The sequence below is a fragment of the Leucoraja erinacea genome, chromosome 13 (genome assembly GCF_028641065.1).
Source record: "Leucoraja erinacea ecotype New England chromosome 13, Leri_hhj_1, whole genome shotgun sequence".
In the NCBI taxonomy this organism is placed as follows: domain Eukaryota; kingdom Metazoa; phylum Chordata; class Chondrichthyes; order Rajiformes; family Rajidae; genus Leucoraja; species Leucoraja erinaceus.
The window spans coordinates 43,154,313-43,176,102 of record NC_073389.1 but is presented as its reverse complement, the minus strand read 5'-3'; the positions used below and the strand labels follow the sequence as shown (position 1 = coordinate 43,176,102).

Genomic DNA, 21,790 nt, shown 5'->3' with positions numbered 1-21,790 from the left:
ACCAGGCTGAGGCTAGGCAACAATTTTGCTGAACACTTGCGTTCGGTCGAACCAAGGACTATTACTGTAGATCTCCCAGTTGCGAACCATTTATAATTCCGTTCCCAAACCAATACTGATCTTCCTGTCCTGGGCTTCATCAATTGCCAAAGCGAAGCCACACCCAAATTGGAGGAATAGCATCTTGTATTCATCTTGGGTAGCTTACAGACCAATGGTATGAACATTGAATTCCCTCATTTAAGTACATCCAATTTAAGTAAATTTCTCTTTCCTGTCCACCCCACCCATATGTTTTGCATTTCTCTCCTTATTTGACACACCTTTGTCTCCTTTACATCTCTAGACTTTGCACACCTACCTGCCAATCAAACCCCGATATCCACTATCCCTTGCCATGCTTTGTCCTGCCCCCACCTCTTTTCCTGCTTTTTCCCCCCTCATACAATAATTCTGAAGAGGAGTTGAAACATCGCCTGTCCATTTCCTCCAGATAGATACTGGATGCTGGAATTATCCGGTGTAAACCAGCATCTGCAGTTCCTTCCTTCATATTCCCTCCAGATGCTGCCTGACTTGCTGAGTTCCTCCAGCACTGTGTTTTGCAGAAATAAAGGTTTACTTTCAGTAGCTTCAAACAATTATTGCAAAATCAATTGTATGAACAGGTTTGGCATTCCAAATAATGCTTGTTATATTTTTACGATTCAGTTGCATTGAAGTTTAAAAAATGAACCCATAAAAAGAGATCTAATTTTTTTAAATGCACGTCACTTTTTTTTTAAAGAATGTCACAGTTTGGATAAGATGAAATTGTCATGGCAATGGTTAACACTACAAGCAGCTTAAAATTTTGTGTTAAACTTATAATTATTGAGCTAATACTAATGAATTCCCCTTTGATTTACTGTGGAACATACCGAAATACAAAATTTCGAGTTACTCGATATCACTTACCAAGGAAAAGAACAATGTAATCTCAAAATACCACAGGATGGAATGATTGTGTCACAAGAATATGCATAATTTATTGTTAGTGGAAAAGGGATAGTTTCTTAAGTTCATTACAAATTGCTTGCTGGATCGTTACACTTGGGCATCTGCATTTATATGAATGTTATCTGCGAATATTTAGATTTTTCAAATTTGTAATCCAACTAACACTTCACTTCTTTTCTGTATCTCAGTTTTGGCAACTTCTAGTCCAGATTGTATACCATGATAAGTAACTTATTGCCATTTAATGCCAAGGATCTTTATACTTCCAAATTCAATTTAGCAATAAAACATACCAGTTGCTTTGGAATCTGACCATAGTAATGTTACTACATTATGCGCATGCATTTCATGGGCTAAAATTTCTGTTCATAGTCAATGTTTATCAGACAATCAGTTCACTATAACATTTTCATTCAATTTTCTGTCAATATATTTGTTTGCATGTGTTTGAGAGCAAATCCTTGCAGAACAAATTTTTGTATACTAGTATTCAAATGGTACAAGTCACACCATTTTTTGGTGTTCTCAAATTGAAATAATATTTGCATATGTTGCAATTGGCAATTAATGCATAACTCGATTCATGATTTTCTCATTTACAAACTACTTGGTCCATAATTGGGGGATAAACTTGGGCAAACCTGATTGAATAATATTTACATCGGTCGGCAATTTCAATACCTTGCCAATGAGCCTAGTATTGTGTCTGTGGTGATTTTCAAGTTACTTACAGTCACTGCATATTTCATGGACTCCTTAACCGATAGCTGCTGGGATCCAACACGGCTAACAAAGGATTTGTTTTCACTTTGCATGTTGCGGTGTGACTTCAACATTTTATTCAACTAGCAGCAGCTGCCTGACACATTATTTTTCATAAGTGGTAAGTCTACTCTGGAATAGAAAAGCTGCTAGTACTTGACAGGTCAGGCAACATCTGTGGGAAAATAAATTAAATTAAAGTTTGCTGTTTAAGATCTTTCATCAAAGCCATTCACTGGTCAATTCTGTTTCTCCTTCCACAGATGCTGGATATTTAAAGTATTTCAAGTTTTAATTTCATACTTCAAGTCTGGTGCAGCTGCAGAGACCCGGGGCCAATCCTGACCTCTGGGTGCTATCTGTGCAGAGTTTGTGCATTCTCCCTGTGACTGTGTGGGTTTCCTCCCGCATCTCAATGATGTGCTCGTTTGCAGGCTAATTGGCATCTGTAAATTGCTTCTAGTTGGTAGGGGGTGGAAAGGTGGGATGACACGGAGCAAGTGTGGGCAGGCGATCGATAGTCGGCATAGACTCGGTATGTTGAAAGACCTGTTTCCATGCTGTATCACTAAACTAAACTAAACTAAAAAAAATGTAGTTCTGAGCTTATTTGGATGTTGTAGTGTTTAATAGCCAGATGATCCTAGGGATGAAGCTGTTCCTCATTCTTCAAGGAACGGGGGTTCCCCTCCCCTACTATAGATGTGGCTCGCACAAGGGTCTCTTCCAAACCCTGTAACACTGTTCTCTCTCCCCATCCCCCCACTCGTAACAAGGGCAGTCCCCCTAGTCCTCACCTTCCACCCCACCAGCCGTCACATACAACAAATAATCCTCCGTCATTTTCGCCACCTCCAACGTGACCCCACCACTCGCCACATCTTTCCATCTCCCCCCCCCCATCTGCTTTCCGCAATGACTGCTCCCTCCGTAACTCCCTTGTCAATTCTTCCCTTCCCTCCCGCACCACCCCCTCCCCGGGCACTTTCCCTTGCAACCGCAAGGGATGCTACACTTGTCGCTTTACCTTCCCCCTCGACTCCATTCAAGGACCCAAGCAGTCATTCCAGGTTTGACAGAGGTTCACCTGCAACTCCTCCAACCTCATCTATTGCATCCGTTGCTCTAAATGTCAGCTGATCTACATCGGTGAGACCAAGCGTAGGCTTGGCGATTGTTTCACCGAACACCTCCGCTCGATCCGCATTAACCAACCTGACCTCCTGGTGGCTAAGCACTTCAATTCCCCCTCCCATTCTGAATCCAACCTCTCTGTCCTGGGCCTCCTCCATGGGCAAAGTGAGCACCCGGGAGGAGCAGCACCTCATATTCCGCCTGGGCAGTCTGCACCCAAGCGGCATAAACATTGAATTCTCCAATTTGCAGTAGCCCCCTTGTTGTGTCCTCAGACCTCGGGCCCCCCCCCCCCCCCCCCCCCCCCCCCCCCTCCCCTCCATCAGTCTGAAGAAACGTTGCCTATTTCCTTCGCTCCATAGATGCTGTTGCACCCGCTGAGTTTCTCCAGCACTTTTGTCTACCTTCCAAGCTGTTCTTGAACTTGGACATTACAGTTTTCAGGGTAGACAAAAAAGCTGGAGAAAATCAGCGGGTGAGGCAGCATCTATGGAGCGAAGGAATAGGCAACATTTTGATGTGTCAGAAACCATTGGTGGAGACCCTATATCTTCTTCCCAATAGCAGGAATTAAGTGAGTGTGTGGCCAGGGTGGTGTGGGTCTCTGATGATGCTGGCTGCGTTTGTCAGGCAGCAACTCCTGTAAATCCCTTTGATGGTGGAGTGGTACCCATGATGGACTGGGCATTGTTCACCATTCTTTGCAGTCTTCTTCGCTCCTAGGCATTCAAATTGCCAAACCAGGCTGCAGGTTATCTTGCAAATTATGCACTATATTTACTAAAAAGGTATTTTGCCATTCTTTTATCTAAACCCTGAAATTCCCTACTTAACAGTATTGTGAGAAAAACATCAGCAGAAGACCAGTACAATACAATACAATACAATTTATTTGGTGTCATTTGAACCTCATTGAGGTTCAAACGAAATTTGGTTTCTGCAGTCATACACACAAGAATAAGAACCAAGACACAACACAATTTACACAAACATCCATCAGAGTGAATATCCTCCTCACTGTGATGGAAGGCAAAGTCTTATCTCTCACCTGCACTCCTCATTCTCCTCCCGATGTCAGAGTCAAAGCCCCCGGCGGGCGAGGGTAAGTAAGTCCCGCGGCCATTAAAGCCGCGCCGGGCGATGCAAGGCTGCGACAACAAGTAACCCAACAAGAGGACACTTTATTGTCACCCATGCCCTATAATGAATAAATTCAATGTGTCAGAAACCATTGGTGTGAGTAGGTGTGGAAGCTTTGGAAATAGTCCAGACAAGGTTTATCAGAATGATGCCTGAATTAGAAGGTTTGAGCTTGAGGGTTGGATAGATTAGGATTGTTTTCTCTGGAAAGTTAGAGGTTAAGGGGAGACTTGATTGAAGGAACTAAAATGGTTACACTCCTAAGAAGTGGCTTTGCATTGCTTTCAGAATGATAGCGTGATATTCAGAAGAGGGGAGGCTGGTCAGCCCATGCCTGTTCTACACAAGTGTAAACCAATTATTTCCTTTCTGAAGATGGGTCGCGACCCGAAATATCAGCAATCCTTCTCTCCATAGATGCTGCCTCACCCACTGAGTTACTCCAGCATTTTGTGTCTACCTTCGATTTACCAGCATCTGCACTTCTTTCTTAATAAATAGTTCCTTCCCTGCTCTCTTGTTGATGGCCTGATTTTTTTTTTTGGTTGTAGTTTTTTTTGTTTTTTAATCTTCTCCAATTCTTATTCAACATCCTCTCTATCGCCATGATTACATTGTCTAAGTGAATATTAAAAAGCAATGACATTAGTACAAACTCCGATCTATATTTCCTTCTGCCCCAAGAAACAATCATTCATTGTTATTCTGTTTACTGTATCTTAGCCAGTCTTCTATCCATGCTCCATTGATCCTCTTTTATGTACGGGCTTCAGTCTTGGTGGCAAAATTACATTTAAAATTAGAATTGGATACTGTCGCTTTTCTTTACTACCCGTTCAAACCAACTGATAAACAGGTACTTCAAAATTCATTCTGTTTACCAATCTATATTATACATTTTCATCATGGCGCTAAATTCATCTTTTGTAAAAGATAAAACCACATTTTCTAAGACACTCTTGGGTATAAGGTGTTTGCAGTGAAAAATGGTGTTAATTTAGTTGTCACTTTAATGATACTCCACTCACATGCAATGCGAGTATGCAATGATCAAAGAAAATTATCCGTTCGAAACAATTTATGTACCATTGTCCTCACATTGTGCACATAGGAAAATAATATCCCTTCATATAATCAGAAAAGTGTGTATAGGTTGCAGTTATCCAAATATAGCCATCCGTTTCTTGCAGATTATACCAGTTTACAAAAGCAGAAGTTGAGCCCTTCATTTCTGGAAATACCATAAAGACAACCATGAAAATTCATCTGGTAGTAAGTAGCATGTCATTATTTAATACTTGCAATTTGATATTTCAATAGTATACTTCAATGAACACAATTTATAACTCAAATTTGTTAGTTTGTGCCCATGATTATATTTGAGAAATGGTGGCAGATTATCAAACTGTTTGTGTGCAAAGACTAAAATGAATTCAAAGAGGAAGGATCTCTTTGTTCCTCAATGTAATCCCCTTTGTGAGTTACAAATAAGAGGATCTTGTGGATTGTGGCATAACTATCATTCAATAAGAGTTCACAACAATGGGAGGTTAGGGGGAAGAAAATATTATTTTCTTTAATGGCGTACTATATTAATTGCAAAAAAAACCCCATCTGGCCACAGAAAGAGGTTTCCTTTACGCAGTTTGTGGAATGTTTAGTTTTTCAGTTTTAGAGATGCAGCGAGGATACAGGCCCTTCAGCCCATCAAGTCCGTACCCACCCGCGATCCCCGCACATTAGCACTATCACCACTAGGGACAATTATTTTTACATTTATACCAACCTAATTAACTTACAAACCTGTATGTCTTTGGAGTGTGTGAGAAAACCGAAGTTCTCGGAGAAAACCCAAGCAGGTCACAGGGAGAACATACAAACTCCGTACAGTCAAGCATCCTTAGCCAGGAGCAAACTTGGTTCTCTGGCGCTATAAGCGCTGTCAGGCAGCAACTCTACCGCTGTGCCACCGTATTAACTAAAATTACGCATGAGAGCTCCCACATTTAAATATGTATCCCAGCTAGAAATGGTGTGTTGTCCTGCCGTGAGACTTAGATGGATGGTGAAATCTCCCTATCCCGTCATGCTTGAAGTTGAGTCTGTGAGATTGAAGTTGGCTGCTGTCAAAAGTGCAATATGGACCATGGTGACCCAAACAATGTTTTACTCCAGACAAGTCTTATGTTGATTGATGTTAGCATGTACAAGGTAATGATTTCAATATGGTGCTATGCCAAAAACTTAAGATTCCCCAAATTAGAGAACATGTAATATTGTAGTTACATTACAATGGAATATTGTACTTTAAAAACATTTTACAAATTCTATTTATTCAATCAATCATTGATTTTACAATGAGGAAGATTGGAAATTAACATAACTCCAATACCAGAACATTATTCTTCATAATTATTTCAAATAGCAAGCACTGTTGTCTTATCTTTAATATGTTCAAGCTTCTTGAATATGTGAATGTTGTATATTTGTAGTAATATCAAATAAATATATAATTCTAATTGTGAGTTAATATGGTGATCATTATAATATGTAAATTAAATTAACACAATTTTCCTCTTGTCTTAGTTCAATGACGATGGTCCATCCTGGGTGTATCCAATTGTACCATTGGAATGCAACATAACCAATCCTCAGATAGAAACTAAATATTCAGGAATGAAAAAATATATTTCTTATCAAATTACACCTAATGTAAGTATTCTTGTTTTTGTAAGGCTGGTAGGACTAAAAAAATAATTAGGCAGGAAATCTTTGTTGGGATGATCAGCCATGATCACATTGAATGGCGGTGCTGGCTCGAAGGGCCGAATGACCTACTCCTGCACCTATTGTCTATTGTCTATTGTAATGATATAGGATAAATGGTTAGCATGTTATTTAAGCATTAGCACCATCCTCAAAATGGAATAGATTGGGGGCAATGTTATTATTAGTGCTACCTTTACTATCACTCACTGTAATTCCAATAATAGGGTCTAACTCAGGTAGATAACTTGGTCGGAAGGAACGAGATGGGCTAAAATTTTACATATTGTCTAACCCTATGATTCTATAACCATTCAGTGAAAAATGCTTTAAAATCTGTGGTTATATTTTCACATTACTAATTGACAAAGTTAGGTGCTTAAGAAGAATGGAAAGATAACTTTCACCAACTGGCAGAGTTCTTAAGGATCTGCAGGAATGGGTGCTGATGTGAGTACACCTTTGAAAATGGCAGGATATATTGTGAGAGGGGCTTAGCATGTGGGAATTTTGACCTCGTAAGTAGAGGCACAGATGATAAAAGTAAGGAAATTATGTTGGTCCTTAAGAAAACACTGGTTAGATCCCAACTGAAGGACAGCATTAATTCTGGCCATACCGCCTTGAAGGATTCGCAAGTCCTATAGTTATGGGGCAAAGGATTTACTGGAATAGCATCAGAAAATGATGGAAATGCTAAACAGGTCAGGCAATATCTGTGGAGAGAGAAACAGAATTAGTGTTTCAGATTGATGAAATTACATCAGAACCGACCTGCTGAGTACTATAGTTCCAATTTCAGATTTTCAACATCTGCAATATTTTATGATTTTCTAAAATGTTTAAGATGTGGTATTTCAGTTACGAGATGGAATAAGCTGGGATTGTTGTCTTTGAAGCAAAGGAACCTCGAGGGATGCACAGGATCATGACTAGTTTAGACACGGTAAATAATGAAAAGCTTTTCCCATTTGTAGGCTCGCTCAAGGACCAAGAGATGTAGATTTAGAGTGATGAGCAAAAATCATCGATTGCAGGGCGGCGCAGTGGTGCAGCTGGTAGAGCTGCTGCCTCACAGAGCTTGAGAGCTGGGTTTGATCCTGACCTTGGGAGTCGTTTGTGTGGAGTTTGCATGTTCTCCCTGTGACCGCGTGGGTTTCTTCTGAGTACTCTTGTTTCCTCCCACATCCAAAAGATGTGCAGGTTTGTAGGTTAATTGGCCTCTAGAAATTACCCCTAGTGTGTAAGGAGTGCGTACAAAATATGGGTAACAGCTGATCAATAATTGCCGTGGACTCGGTGGGCTGAATTTTCCATGCTGCATCTTTCAATTAAAAAAATCCAGGATCAACATGACAGAATTGACTGGTAGCAGACAAATTTTGCCTGAGATTATTTCTCTGGAACTCCACTTACAGGGGGACATGGCAAGCAGAATTAAGACAGCCCTTTAGTTCCTGTTTACATAATGACTTTTACAATATCTTGGGAACCATAACTGAGGATTTGCTCGGTCTGGAGAGGGTCCAGAGGAGGTTTACAAGAATGATCCCAGGAACGAGTGTGTTAACACATGATGAGTGTCTGACGGCACTGAGCTTGTACTCGCTGGAGTTTCGAAGGTTGAGGGGTGCCTCATTGCAACTTACCGAATAGTGAAAGACTTGGACGGAGTGGATATGGAGAGGATGATTCCAATAGTGGGACCTCTAGGGCCAGAGGTCATAGTCTCAGAGTTAAAGGACGTTCCTTTAGGAACGAGATGAGGAGGAATTTCTTTAGTCAGAGGGTGATGAATCTGTGGAATTCTTTGCCACAGAAGGCTGTGGAGGACATCAATGGATATTTTTAAGGCAGAGATAGATAGACTCTGGTTAGTGTGGGTGTCAGGGGTTATAGGGAGAAGGCAGAAGAATGAGGTTCAGAGGGAGAGATAGATCAGACATGATTGAATGGTGGAGTAGAATTGATGGGCCAAATGGTCTAATTCTGCTCCTATCATTTATGACCTTATGAATAAGTTAGTACTTTATTTTGTGCTCCAGATTCCAGCATCTGCAGTCTTTAGTCTCTCCTGTCAACCACATTGGGAGGAAAAATCAAGTACATTCAATGATTGGTACACTGATATGATTTTAAAATGTGGATGTACACATGGTGACCCTGTAATGTTGGTTTAAGTGGGTACATGCATTATGTGGGACAAGAGTATATTTGAGATTATTGTATTTGTGTCTTTGGTCAGGTCGGGTTAGTTTCAGATTCTCGGTGTTCGGGACGGATTGGGGAAGTCAGGCAGATCAGTCATGTCCACATCTTTAGTCCTTGAATTACCAGTCCAGTAACAAATTCACAATGCCACTCTATCAGATATCTACGCAAAGTTGTGTTATGGGATATGAAGCAAGAAAGAAAGAAATGATTCAGTACTGAATCATTGCTTTGACTATCTTTCAGGTTTCGGTCCAACAAAATAAAAACTCTCGGGAGCACATAATAAAAAAAGCTGCAAATTGTTATTTTTGATTTCTTGCCAACTATCAATTTTTGCAGAGTTGCTTAGAACTAGCGATCTGAAGCATGAAACAATAATGAATAAAAGTTGTAAGTTCAAACGCAAGGCTGATCATTCCTTATGATAGACGAGCAAAGCACAAATGAGGAAGAGATCGTGTTATGGTTTTGAACAGTACGTGAAATTGTTGGAAACCATTTTGCCAACTATTCCTGGATTTCATATTTATTTTGTTTCTTTACACCATGTCTTGCTCACATTTCTTTTTAAAGTTAATTTGCTTCTATTTTTGTAGGACACGAATGTATCAGTTTACCATCGATACAAGCATTTTGACTGGCTGTATGGTCGATTATTAGAGAAGTTTGGTTCAACAATCCTAATGCCTCTGCTTCCAGAAAAAGACATTCCATGTAAGCACTGGTTAAAAGTATCATGAAGAAGTTTGCATTGTTTTACGATACGATAAAACTTTATTTATCCCAGGAGGGAAATTGATCTGCCAACAGTCATAAAACACAAGATCCATGAAACATGAAATTAAAGTGACAAGTGACGACAGACATCGGTCAGCAGGCAATGGGGGCGGGACATGATGATTCAGCGCGATCATTGGAGGAGGGAGGAGGAGGGGGTGGGACTGAGGATAGAGCGCGGTGATTGGAGGGAGACGTGCCAAAACACTCTCGGCACAGACCTGCGCCTCATCCGCGGCCTGGATCGATCCTGGCTCTCCGGCGCTGTCCTGTCCCCACCCGAATGCCCCCCATGCCTGGTGGCGGCCAGAGACGTCGGGAGCCAGACGGGAGCTGTGCCCCAGGCCCCCAGGCAGCGCAGAGAAGCGGCACTAAACCCAGCTCAACTCTGCCTGTCCCGCCAGGTTAACCTACAGCCCTGCCTGGACTTGCGGGAAATATGGCCCAGGTTTACAACCAGTACGGAGAAGCAGCGCTGGTGTCCCGCCAGTCCACGCAGGGCTGGAGGTTAACCCGGTGAGACAGGCAGAGTTAAGCTGCATTTAGCGCTGGATTGAGCCTCCGAAGCCTCGCGGATGTGTGTGAGTGTGCGCATGCGCGCGTGGCCGCCAAGGAATTGTGTCCCCCGGTCCCCTCCATATTTTGATAGTGGTTTCCGTGCCTGGTTTGAGGAGCATCCTCCCCTCCAAGTCCTCCTCCCATTAATCCAACTCTCCCTCCAGGACAGAACCAACCTTCCTGATGAACTTGTTAGTTGACTACCACCAAAGACGGACACATGAAAATACAGGGAATCGTGGGGGATATACAGTAGATCACGTGCAGGAAGTTATTTTAGTTGCCATCGTGGTCGCAACATGATAGGCTGAAGGGCCTGTTTCCGTGCTGCACTGATCCATGTCCTATGTAAAAATAGTTAACAAATAAAGCAGAGGAATGAATGGGGTAAGAGCTACGGCGTGAGGTATGGGAATAATGTGGATTGATCTAGCAAAGTGAGAACAAGTGCACAAATGGTTGTGACTTTTAAGTGTGCTGCAAATTCCCAAATATCGTGTATCCTTATTCAGTGCAGGAGAATTGAACTTCCATCTCTTGTTGATTAATTCACTTGCATTCATAAATAGCTTATTTAATAAATATGGAATAGAAAATACTGGAAATACCTCACATGCCAGGGAGCATCTGGGATCCAAACTCCAACCTTCCATGCTGTTCCAATGAAGTGCAGCACAAGCTTGAGGAACAGCATTCCAACCTCTTTCCAGACATTAATTCACTTTAGGATCCAGTGTCAAACCCAACAACTTTGGCATGGTAGTGCGGTGGTAGAGTCGCTGCCTGACAGCGCCGGAGACCCGGGTTCGATCCTGACTACGGTGCTGTCAGTACAGTCTCCCCATGACGTGTATTTTCCCCGGGCGCTCCGGAAAGTGTTTCCTTTCACACTACAAAAACGTACAGGTTTGTAGCTTAATTGGCTTTGGTAAAAATTGTTTAAAAAAAATTGTCCCCAGTGTGTAGTGTACGATGATCACTGTTGCGCAGACTAGGTGGGCCGAAGGGCCTGTTTCTGTGCTGTATCTCTAAAAAACTAAACTTCCTCCCACCCAAACTATGATCAGCCAGTTCCATGCAATGCCATCTACCCCAGCTCAGTTTCCCTCTCTCCACAGATCAAGTTCATACCGCACAGCACCCTCCCCTGTTCCAAATCTACAGCAAATAAATATTTGATATTGTTAGCCAAAAAATAAAAATGTTGGTTGATAAAAATATTCAGCAACGCTTCCATAGTTATATTGTGTTCCCTTCTTGGCACATTAAAATCTTGCCCCTCTTAGCTGTTTCTGTTGGCCAATGTTCACTTATTCAAGTACAAAACAGACATATACATATTAGAATGATACTATGCTCTATTGATACAACTGTTAATTTTCCGCTCGGCTGTATATGATTATATGATTATACAAATCACCCACTCACCCCAAGAATTTCTAGAATCCATGAATAAATTGTGCAAACAATGTCGTTCACAGTGAGATGAGATAGAAACTTGAGAAAGTTGTCGATCTCGAGAAATGAGCTGTTACGCCAGAGATGAAATTGAATATAGAGAAATATGAATTGGTGCATTTAGGAAAGAATTTGAGGAGAGGCAACATTAAATAACGGGGGAAAAGGAGCCTTCGATAGGTTCATTACCCATTTAAATTAGCCGTGGTAGGTGAATGGTAGAATCTGGGGCGAGTTGATGAGAATGTCAGGAGAATGAAAATGTGATTAATGGACTATTACAAAAGGTGGTTAATGATCAGGTGATTGGCCTGTTTCTGTGCTGTATGCCTGTATGAGTCTATTCTATTTGAGATCTCACCTGAGCCCGGCACAAACTCAGCAAAATGTTTTAATGTTTATTCTCAAAAGTGGGTGGCATGATGGCGCAGCGGTAGATCTGCTGCCTTACAGGGCCAGACACCCAGGTTCCAGCCTGATAATGGGTGCTGTCAGTATGGAGCTTGTACATTCTCCCTGTGACCTGCATAGGTTTTCTTTGGGTGCTCCGGTTTCCTCCCACACTTCAAAACCGTACAATTTTGTAGGCTAATTGGCTTGTAAAATTATATTTGTCCCTAGTGTGTAGGATAGTGATAATGTGCGGAGATTGCTAGTCGGCTCGGACGCAGCGGGCCTAAGGGGCTGTTTCCACGCTGTATCTCTAAACTAAAACTAAATACTAGTGTGCAATATGGAGCAAAATCTCATCTGCTTTTCTGCTTGTTTACTGAACTTGCAAGTTTATCTGAATTTCATGAATACTTATGCCAATGTCCACTGCACACCAACATTTACTAGTTTCTCACTGTTTAAACAATTCTGTTTTTCTATTCTTCTTGCCTCACATTTTCCCACATGAAACTATATTCATCACCTTGTTGCCCATTTGTTTATCCTGTCTATATTCCCTTGCAGACTCTTTACATCCCCCTCACAGCTCCTTTTCACATTTACTTTTATAACATCAGTATGTGTGGCTACGCTGAACTCTGCTGTTCATCCAAGACATTAATATTCATCTTGAAACGCGGAGGATCTTGGAATAATCCCTGTGGTACAAGGATTGGATATTGGAAGTGCTACCCAGAAGCAACAGTCTGCTAACCAATAAATAAACTACTTTTATTTCTACTTTGTTTTCTGTCCCTTAACTAACCCCGTGTCAATCCCAAGACATTAGTTTAGTTTAGAGATACAGTGCGGAAATGGGCCCTTCGGCCCATTGAGCCCGTGCCAACCAGCAACCACCCTTCTGGCATTGAATCATATGATTGTTAAGGGTTTGGACACGCTAGAGGCAGGAAACATGTTCCCGGTGTTGGGGGAGTCCAGAACCAGGGGCCACAGTTTAAGAATAAGGAGTAAGCCATTTAGAACGGAGATGAGGAAACACTTTTTCTCACAGAGAGTGGTGAGTCTGTGGAATTCTCTGCCTCGGAGGGCGGTGGAGGCAGGTTCTCTGGATGCTTTCAAGAAAGAGCTAGAGAGGGCTCTAAAAAATAGCGAGTCAGGGGACATGGGGAGAAGGCAGGAACGGGGTATTGATTGGGGATGATCAGCCATGATCACATTGAATGGCGGTGCTGGCTCGAAGGGCCGAATGGCCTACTCCTGCACCTATTGTCTATTGTCACCCATACACTAGTTCAATCCTACACATGTGGGACAATTTATAGAAGCTAATTAACGTACAAACTTTCAAGTCTTTGGTATGTGGGAGGAAATCAGAGCACCTGGAGAAAACCCACAGGTTACAGGGAGAATGTACGAACTACGTACACACAGCACCTGTAGTCGGGATCAAACCCAGGTCTCTGGTGCTTTAAGGTAACAACTCTGCTACTGTGTTGGCATATTATCCAACAAACAGTAAACCCTTAATTTAGGCAATTAGCTTTTGCATTTTCTGAAAGAGTTAACATGATGGTTTAAATCTTATTCTGTCCTGTCCCACTCGCGCGACCTTGGCTCGCACATTAGGCGACCCCGTGGTCGCTTGAGGCGTATGGGCACCGTATGGCCGTGCGGGGCCGGTCCCACTTAAAAGCGTGGAGTTGTGCGGGGCTGGTCTCGACCTCGTGCGGGGCTCCGAAATTCTTGCAGTGGCCGAAATCGGCACGCAGGTGCATTGCGGTCGTAAGCAGCATCTTGACGTCATTCGCAGCATCTTGTCGGCGTACACCTTGCTCGTGGCGTTGCGTGATGGCGTCACCACCCAGAGCGGCATTGTGTGATGAAGTCACCGCCCGACGCCGTGCAACGCCCAAATACAGTCGGCCCTCCTCCTGCCCAGCTGATTGGTAAGCATGACGTCAATGACTTCACGCGCGTACTTAGCACGTACTCAGCGTGAACTCCGCTTCCGGTTGGTCGCGTCAAATGAACGCAATCGCATGCAAGTGGGACAGGCCCTTAAGTAACTGATCAATTGATCATTTGCTCGGTGTATGGTACATAATGTAAGATTATCTTTGTTTTCAATTTATAGGGCGGTTTAGTGAAGACTTTATACAGGCTCGAATGGGTGGTTTGCAAACATGGATAAGCCGCATATCTCGTCACCCTGTGATTTCCCAGAGTGAAATTTTCCAACACTTTATCAGAAAAAGAGATGTAAAAGTGAGTATTTGACTCACTATTTTATAGAAAGCCATCGTGAAGAAAAATGCTCTCTCTTGATTATTTATCTTTATATTTAATCACGTTTCACAGGTTCATCGTTTCCTTTTCTTAAACTCCTGTGATAATCTGAACCAGGATGACAAATGAATATATAAACTAAAATAAAATACATAATACATAACATAAGTGGAACATGTTTGTTGAAGTTCATATTGGAAAATGCTTAAAGCGAGCAACAAAGATTTAGTATCTTAGAAGTGGAACCCATGGATTTTTGGATCACATACTATTTCATTCTCAAACCAAACTACCATGCTGGGAATTTATGAGACAATAATTACTGTGTTACAACCAAAAAATAGAGAGAAAATGAAAGGACCAAATTCATATGATTAACACATCCAATACCCAGTGTGTGTGTGTGTCAGAGAGATATTGGAAATTTATTTTTCTTCCGTCCTGCACTTTTTGTCACACTATGCACAATTTGAATATAGCGTTGAATGCAATGAATAAGTGTTGTACTGTTTTGATAAGTGCAATCATTCAAGAAGATAACAATTTATTTTAAATCAACAGCATTGAAAATATTGCTGCATGTATGGATTGTCACCATGTCTTACGAGCCTTGCAGTCACTGATCCTTCACCTCTACTGGCTTTGAGTTATTACTGTACTTTGTTCTGATTTTTGAATGTAGCATTGCTCCCTCCAGGAATGGAAATCTGGTAAAAGAGTTGCAGAGAAAGACGAAGCAGTTGGAGGAATGATATTCTCTGAAATTATGGCCTCGTCAGAGTTTAAGTTGCTGGACGGGTAGGTTTATTTTGTGTACAGTTAGAAACTATTTGCTCAATGATTTTTCAAAGGCAATCAGTTCCAAAATTAAAAAAAAAAAAAAATTAAACTTTAGAACAAAACTGATTAATAGGGAAGTAATATATTTTTTTTAAACTGATATTTCACAATTAGAACAGGGCATTTAAATGTTGACTGGTTCAATTAGATACATACAGGGGTGGGTTCATGGCAAGCTATAAGGTTTGAATACATGATTAAGTTGCAGTATCTTAAGTTGCCAAAATGTCAAGCAGTCTGGGATGGAGCTCAGTACAAGTCATTCATGTTGATGCACAATAGTACGAAGAAGAAAGTAAAACCATTAATAAACTAGACTAAGTGGAATCGTTAGGTCCCAGCATCACACGGGAGGGCTGGTCCCCCAAAGCAATATTCCACCTCTCTACCAATTCAAATATTGGTGGCCAGTGGGGCGGGTGGGGGGGGCTTTCTGGAGCGCTAGTATAGGTTTTGTGGGCTGAAGGGACTGGTTTCCAGAGGGCTAGGATGGACATTGTGGGCCGAATGGATTGTTGGGCTGGTGGCTCAGTCACTCAAGCCTGTTGTGCTGGCAGCTCGCTCACTCACGGCTGGTGGGCTGGCAGTTGACTCACGACTATTCCTTGAAATTCCATTTCAAGTGGGGTGCAAGGCCACTAAAGACAGCGAGTCGTGACCTCTCCCTCCTCCATCTTGCAGAGACTGAGCCACACCCACACTTCTGGGTTTTATAGTCCCCCTCCCACCAGAAGGGACTTGGCCTTCATGGCATGATTGACAGGAGAGAGAATCTCAACATTTCTAAAACATTAATAATTATTTTATTTTTCATCGATGGGAAGAATCCTCGGCAACTGATGAGCGGAGGGGGACTCTGAGTAAGATGGCCAAAAATCACAGTCGTATGTGGTAGCGTTTTGTCTATAATCAATATAAAGCGCAAACAGGAAGTGGTCAAGATTAGACTTTTAATTATATAGAAGGCAAGGCAACTTTAATTAGGCATTAGGCAAGGCACCTTTAATTAGGCAACACAGCTTTAGCATTTCCAAACCACAGGCAACACAGCTTTAGCATTTCTGACCCAAAGGCAACATAGCTTTAGCATTTCCGACCCAAAGGCAACACAGCTAGCATTTCCAAACTATATTTTGAAACCACATTAAGGGCACTGACAGGTCAGTAAAACCACTCACAGTTTAGTAGACATGTGTTCAGTGTTATTCACAGCTCAGACGGAGAGACGTGACCCTCTCGCTCCCCTATCTTTCTGAGACTGGCTGAGGCACTCAACACTTCTGGGTTTTATAGTTCCTCTGGAAGGGGCGTGGCCTTCAGGACAGAGAATCTCAACATTTTTAAAACACTGATAACTCTTTTATTTTTCATCGATGGGAAAAATCCTCTTGTCCTGCGCAGCAGAGGGGGACTCTGAGTAAGATGGCCAAAAATCACAGCCGAAAGTGGCAGCGTTTTTTCTAAAATCAATATACAGAGCAACAGGAAGTGGTCAAGATCAGACTTTTAGTGATATAGATTCTAAAATCAATATACAGAGCAACAGGAAGTGGTCAAGATCAGACTTTTAGTGATATAGATGTTGAGTTTAAACCTAATTACAATCTTATACCTTTTACAATATTGGGTGTGATGGCTCCGTTCTTTATATTTGTTGACAGATTATTTCTCTTTCAATTTAAAGAGAAGAAGCGGACAAATGTTTGACCTTTGCCAAGTGTATGGGAGAAAGTGTCAGAAATCTTATATCGGTAACGGAAGAACACATGGCTCGCTGCACTGGAAGTATGTATATTAATGAACGGCAAAACGTAAAAGTGGTATCTTTAGAAACTGTACCTGAACAATTCTGGTGCAAGTATCTACCAGTAGTGATACAGGAACTTGCTACTGGATCTAAAAATGAAAACCAGTATTAATGATTGCTGTGCAAATAATTTCCCCAATGCCATTCACACTATGAGAGGATAAATATTAGAATAATATTGGTTTCCAATTTCAACAAAAATACTTGATAAGAAATATTTGTTGAACGTATTTGAATGTGGTAAAATTACAAATAAACATAACATAGAAAATAGGTGCAGGAGTAGGCCATTCGGCCCTTCGAGCCTGCACCGCCATTCAATATGATCATGGCTGATCATCCAACTCAGTATCCCATCCCTGCCTTCTCTCCATACCCCCTGATCCCTTTAGCCACAAGGGCCACATCTAACCCCTCTTAAATATAGCCAATGAACTGGCCTCAACTACCTTCTGTGGCAGAGAATTCCACAGATTCACCACTCTCTGTGTAAAAAAATAAATTTTCTCATCTCGGTCCTAAAAGACTTCCCTCTTAATCCTTAAACTGTGACCCCTAGTTCTGGAGTTGAATAGAAGTTGCAAATAGTCGCCGTTTGTGCAAGGAATGGGTAAAACAAAGTCCTGATCATCATTGATATGAAGTCTGCATCTGTGAGTTTTGCCTTAAATAATGTCAATTAAGAAAACCACATAAATGGCAATATTCTTTGGATTGCTGCATTATGCTTCAAAATTGTGCTAAAATAAATTTTGCAATGTAATTTTTAAATCTGTTCTTTCAGCATTGAAATCTGAATACATCAAAATAGGAAGAGCTTTCTCTGATCTGTCGGCATCATTTGATAAAAGCACCTATCATGGTAAAGTGACTGCTTTGGTGTCAATCTAGTGATTTTAACAATTAATTTAGAAATAAAGATCTTGGCCTCTGCTATATCATAAACAAATACAGCAAGCATCATAAATCGTAAGCAAATGTATTTGTCAAACTTTTTTGGTTGGCCTTGGATGTCTTGGCTTTGATATATTCTGCTGCTTGCAGACTCCCAAATACATTCATCTTTTTTTTAAACAACATACCACCTTTGGACATGACATGCGGTAACTAGATCATCAAATCTTTGTTTGAAAATGATGGAAGCTAGTTTTGTCTAGTTCTGCAAAACCAACATAATATCAAGTGGTAATTCTTCAATGCATTAAAAAGTCCATTGAGATGGAGCAATATTTTCATGCTCATGGCGTGCAGTTCTTAACAGGAACTTGCTTTAATTCGTGGGGCTGCTTTGGAGCAGTTTTGAACTTGAATGCTGAATGATATGGGCCGATGCACAGACACTTCTGAAAGTGCTAACAATATTGATGGTTGGGGGTCCACTGGAAAACATGCTGGTATTAGTCCAATTCTAGAGGGCAATTTAAACAATGCAAATGTAATCATCTTCTTTGTGCTGATTTCATGTGTCTGCTGATGGTGAAAATCCAAAAAACAGACAAAGTGCAACTTTGTTGCTGCATATCTAATGACAAGAGACGATGCACAAGCATCATTTTGGATTGACATTGCATGAAATGTAATTCTGACAGTGTTGAATAAAGTTAATGAAGTACCTAGTAGGTCCTTCAAACCTCTTTATTTAAACCACCCCTGTAATTAATTGTATGATTGTACACACAGTAGGTATAGCAAACCTTAAGCAATTACTATTCTATAAGTGTACAGTATATCTCTATAGTTATAATCTCTATGGTTACCCTGAAAGCCGGAGAATGAAATTCCAGCCAACTAAGTAAGATATTGCATGCAAGATAGACACCAAATGCTGGAGTAACTCAGTGAGCGAGGCAGCATCTCTGGATAGAAGGAATGGGTGACGTTTCAGGTCGAGACCCTTCTTCAGACTGAGTCTCTGGTGTAAACCGGCATTAGCGGTTCCTTCCTATACAAGATCTTGCATGCTACAGCTACAGAATATTATATAAACATGGCATTGAAGTGTAGTGCTCTTGAGTGCTGGAGTGCAGACACCCAAGTGAATTCTCAGATTAGTTTAACACAGATTAAACTTGTTATCATTTTTCAAAAGGAAAAGGCTCAATTGGGAATGCTTTATCATTTGTTGGAAAAACATACGATGATATTGGGAATCTTCATTTTGATCAGGTAATAATCATAAATCATTATTTGATTATGAGTTAATCATAATTTGTATTTAATTTTCCATTTTGTAAAATTAATGGCTTCAGAAATATCTAATGGAATGATAAATACCTGGCACATTTGTCTTCTAGCCAAAAAAAGATGCTCACAGCCTGATTGAGATCAGTAAAGAGTACAAAGGATTGCTGACGTGTTTCCCTGATATTATGAACAGCCTCAAGGTTCGTTAATGACGGTTTGTTTTGAACTACAAAATGTGGTCCATTACTCAGTTTGGCTATGATTATTGGTCATTTATACCAATTTCAACTCGGTTTCCAGAAGGGATTACTTGGCAACCATCAGCCAGATATTTCCCAGCTCAATTGTGCTAAAGCAAAATCTATGTGAGGTGAATCTTTCTCTTGAAAGTAAAGAGAGAGAAAACATGCATTGCAGCCCATTTTATTCAAGGTTGTTATCAACAATAGACACAAAAAGCTGGAGTAAATCTGCGGGTCAGGCAGCATCTCTGGAGAAAAGAAATGGGTGACATTTTGAGTGGAGACCCTTGTTCAATAAAATGTGTGAGTGTATTGTAAAAAGCAGTGTCAGATTATGTGCACAGGCATTTTGAAATAATGATAGTTTTTGCTTGAAAATAGGGGATACAGTGCAATCTACCCAGCAAAAATAATGAGCTGGCCAATGGAATATGGTGGGAAATTATCCAAATGTAGCAACATGGCTTTGCACAACTCGGTATGCAATCTAAGATCATACTGATGCATTGCGAACTGCTTGGGAATGCATGGAGTCCATTGACCCAGATATAAACTTTTTGGACCATTGCGAGAAGGTCCAAAATGCATTTAGACAATGGACAATAGGTGCAGGAATAGGCCATTCGGCCCTTCGAGCCAGCACCGCCATTCAATGTGATCATGGCTGATCATCCACAATCAGTACCCAGTTCCTGCCTTTTCCCTATATCCCCTGACTTCACTATCTTTAAGAGCCCTATCAAGCTCTCTCTTGAAAGTATACAGAGAACCGCCCTCCATCGCCTTCAAAGGATACTAATTTCACACTGGGACTTAATCTTCTATACATGAATTGCTCCGCTCCTGAAATGCAGTTACTTGTTGCACTTCATTTTCCGAAATGAAATCAAATGGCTTCTTTCTTGGTTTGGACGAATATGAATGAATGTTGATGATTTTTCCAACAACGAGAAGAGTCCTCATTTAATCTAAACTAAGATAATCAAACGGTATGCATGGGGGCTTTTAAAAAAGATCTGCATGTTTGATTTTTAAGAGAATGTGGATTTTAAAAATCTAAGGTGGGCAACTTCTCACCCTTCAGTTACTGGTGCAATAAGAAGAACATTCTAACAGGCTGTCTTTGCGACAGGGTTTCAATAGAGGGCCACCTTGCCCAAATGTTCCTCCTTTATGTCGGGTTCTGTAATTACCTTTTTTGGTAATTAATTTCTTGAGATTTGAACATCACTTTGAAGACCTCAATTTACTTCCTATCCCCACGAATCAGAAAATTGTGGTGAGCCAACGCCTTGGGAGAAAAAGCATTTTTGAAAATACAGTCTGAAGAAGGGTCTTGACCCAAAAAGTCACCTGTCGGTGTTCTCCAGAGAGGCTGCCTGATGCACTGAGTTAATCCAGCACTATGTGTCCATATGAGTAGCTTACAGCCCCTGTCCCACTTTCACGACCTAATTCACGACCTCTGCCGAGTTTGCCCTTGACTCATACTCGCAGCATGGTCGCCACGAGGTCGGAGGTAGGTCGTAGCTGGTCGTGATGCTAGTCGTAGGTACTTGTGGCATCAAGTAGGTCGTGGCGTTTTTTCTAGCCTGATAAAAAATGGCCACGAGTTTAAAAAAAAAAGGTCAGCATGGAAAAAATCAATAATTTTTACTTGTAGGTAGGTCGTAGTAGGTCATGGTGCTAGCCGTAGGTGGTCGGAGGCAGTCGAAGGTAATAGCTCCGGTGTGAAAAAAAGGTCAGTAGAAAAAAAAGGTTATTTAAACAGCAGAAGGTCACCTCTGTCACTCCAAGGCATGGTCATTCATAGCTGGAGATTTTTTTGGAGAGTTTTAGAGATGGCACCAAAAAGGCAGCAGCGCAGGGGGCACAACCCTAAAAAAAAATGGCCATGCAGGTGTTGCCCACCCAAGAGAGGAGTGGAGGAGTGGCAGGAGGTGATGCCACAGGAGGTGATGGTGCAGGAGGAAGTAGCCTTGCATGGGAGACCCCTGGAGGAGGAGACCAGGGTGGTAGTGTCTGTCCCCACCACCACCCCATCCTTCACTGCCTCATATGAAGGCAGCAAAGCAGCCGTTTCTCCTGTGTCTGACACAGCATCAGAGGCACATGCCCCATTGGTATTGAGGGAGGGCTGGAGGAAGGTTATGCCCTTCACCAGTAGCAGGAGGGGGTCCTTGAGGAATGGTTCCAGCAGAATGCCATCCTGTATGAAAAGGAAAAT

General features: G+C 41.5%; 1 protein-coding gene across 1 annotated transcript in view; it reads left to right on the top strand.

Annotated features, from left to right (window-relative positions):
* LOC129702955 (sorting nexin-9-like) overlaps positions 1-21,790 on the top strand; it is a 43,252-nt gene that overhangs the window by 11,233 nt on the left and 10,229 nt on the right. The window contains exons 7-15 of the mRNA XM_055645064.1: positions 5,226-5,307; positions 6,622-6,747; positions 9,612-9,729; positions 14,339-14,469; positions 15,188-15,288; positions 17,015-17,115; positions 17,922-17,999; positions 19,227-19,303; positions 19,432-19,521. Of these exons, the coding sequence (XP_055501039.1) occupies positions 5,226-5,307; positions 6,622-6,747; positions 9,612-9,729; positions 14,339-14,469; positions 15,188-15,288; positions 17,015-17,115; positions 17,922-17,999; positions 19,227-19,303; positions 19,432-19,521 (904 nt within the window). The remainder of the gene's footprint in view (positions 1-5,225; positions 5,308-6,621; positions 6,748-9,611; positions 9,730-14,338; positions 14,470-15,187; positions 15,289-17,014; positions 17,116-17,921; positions 18,000-19,226; positions 19,304-19,431; positions 19,522-21,790) is intronic.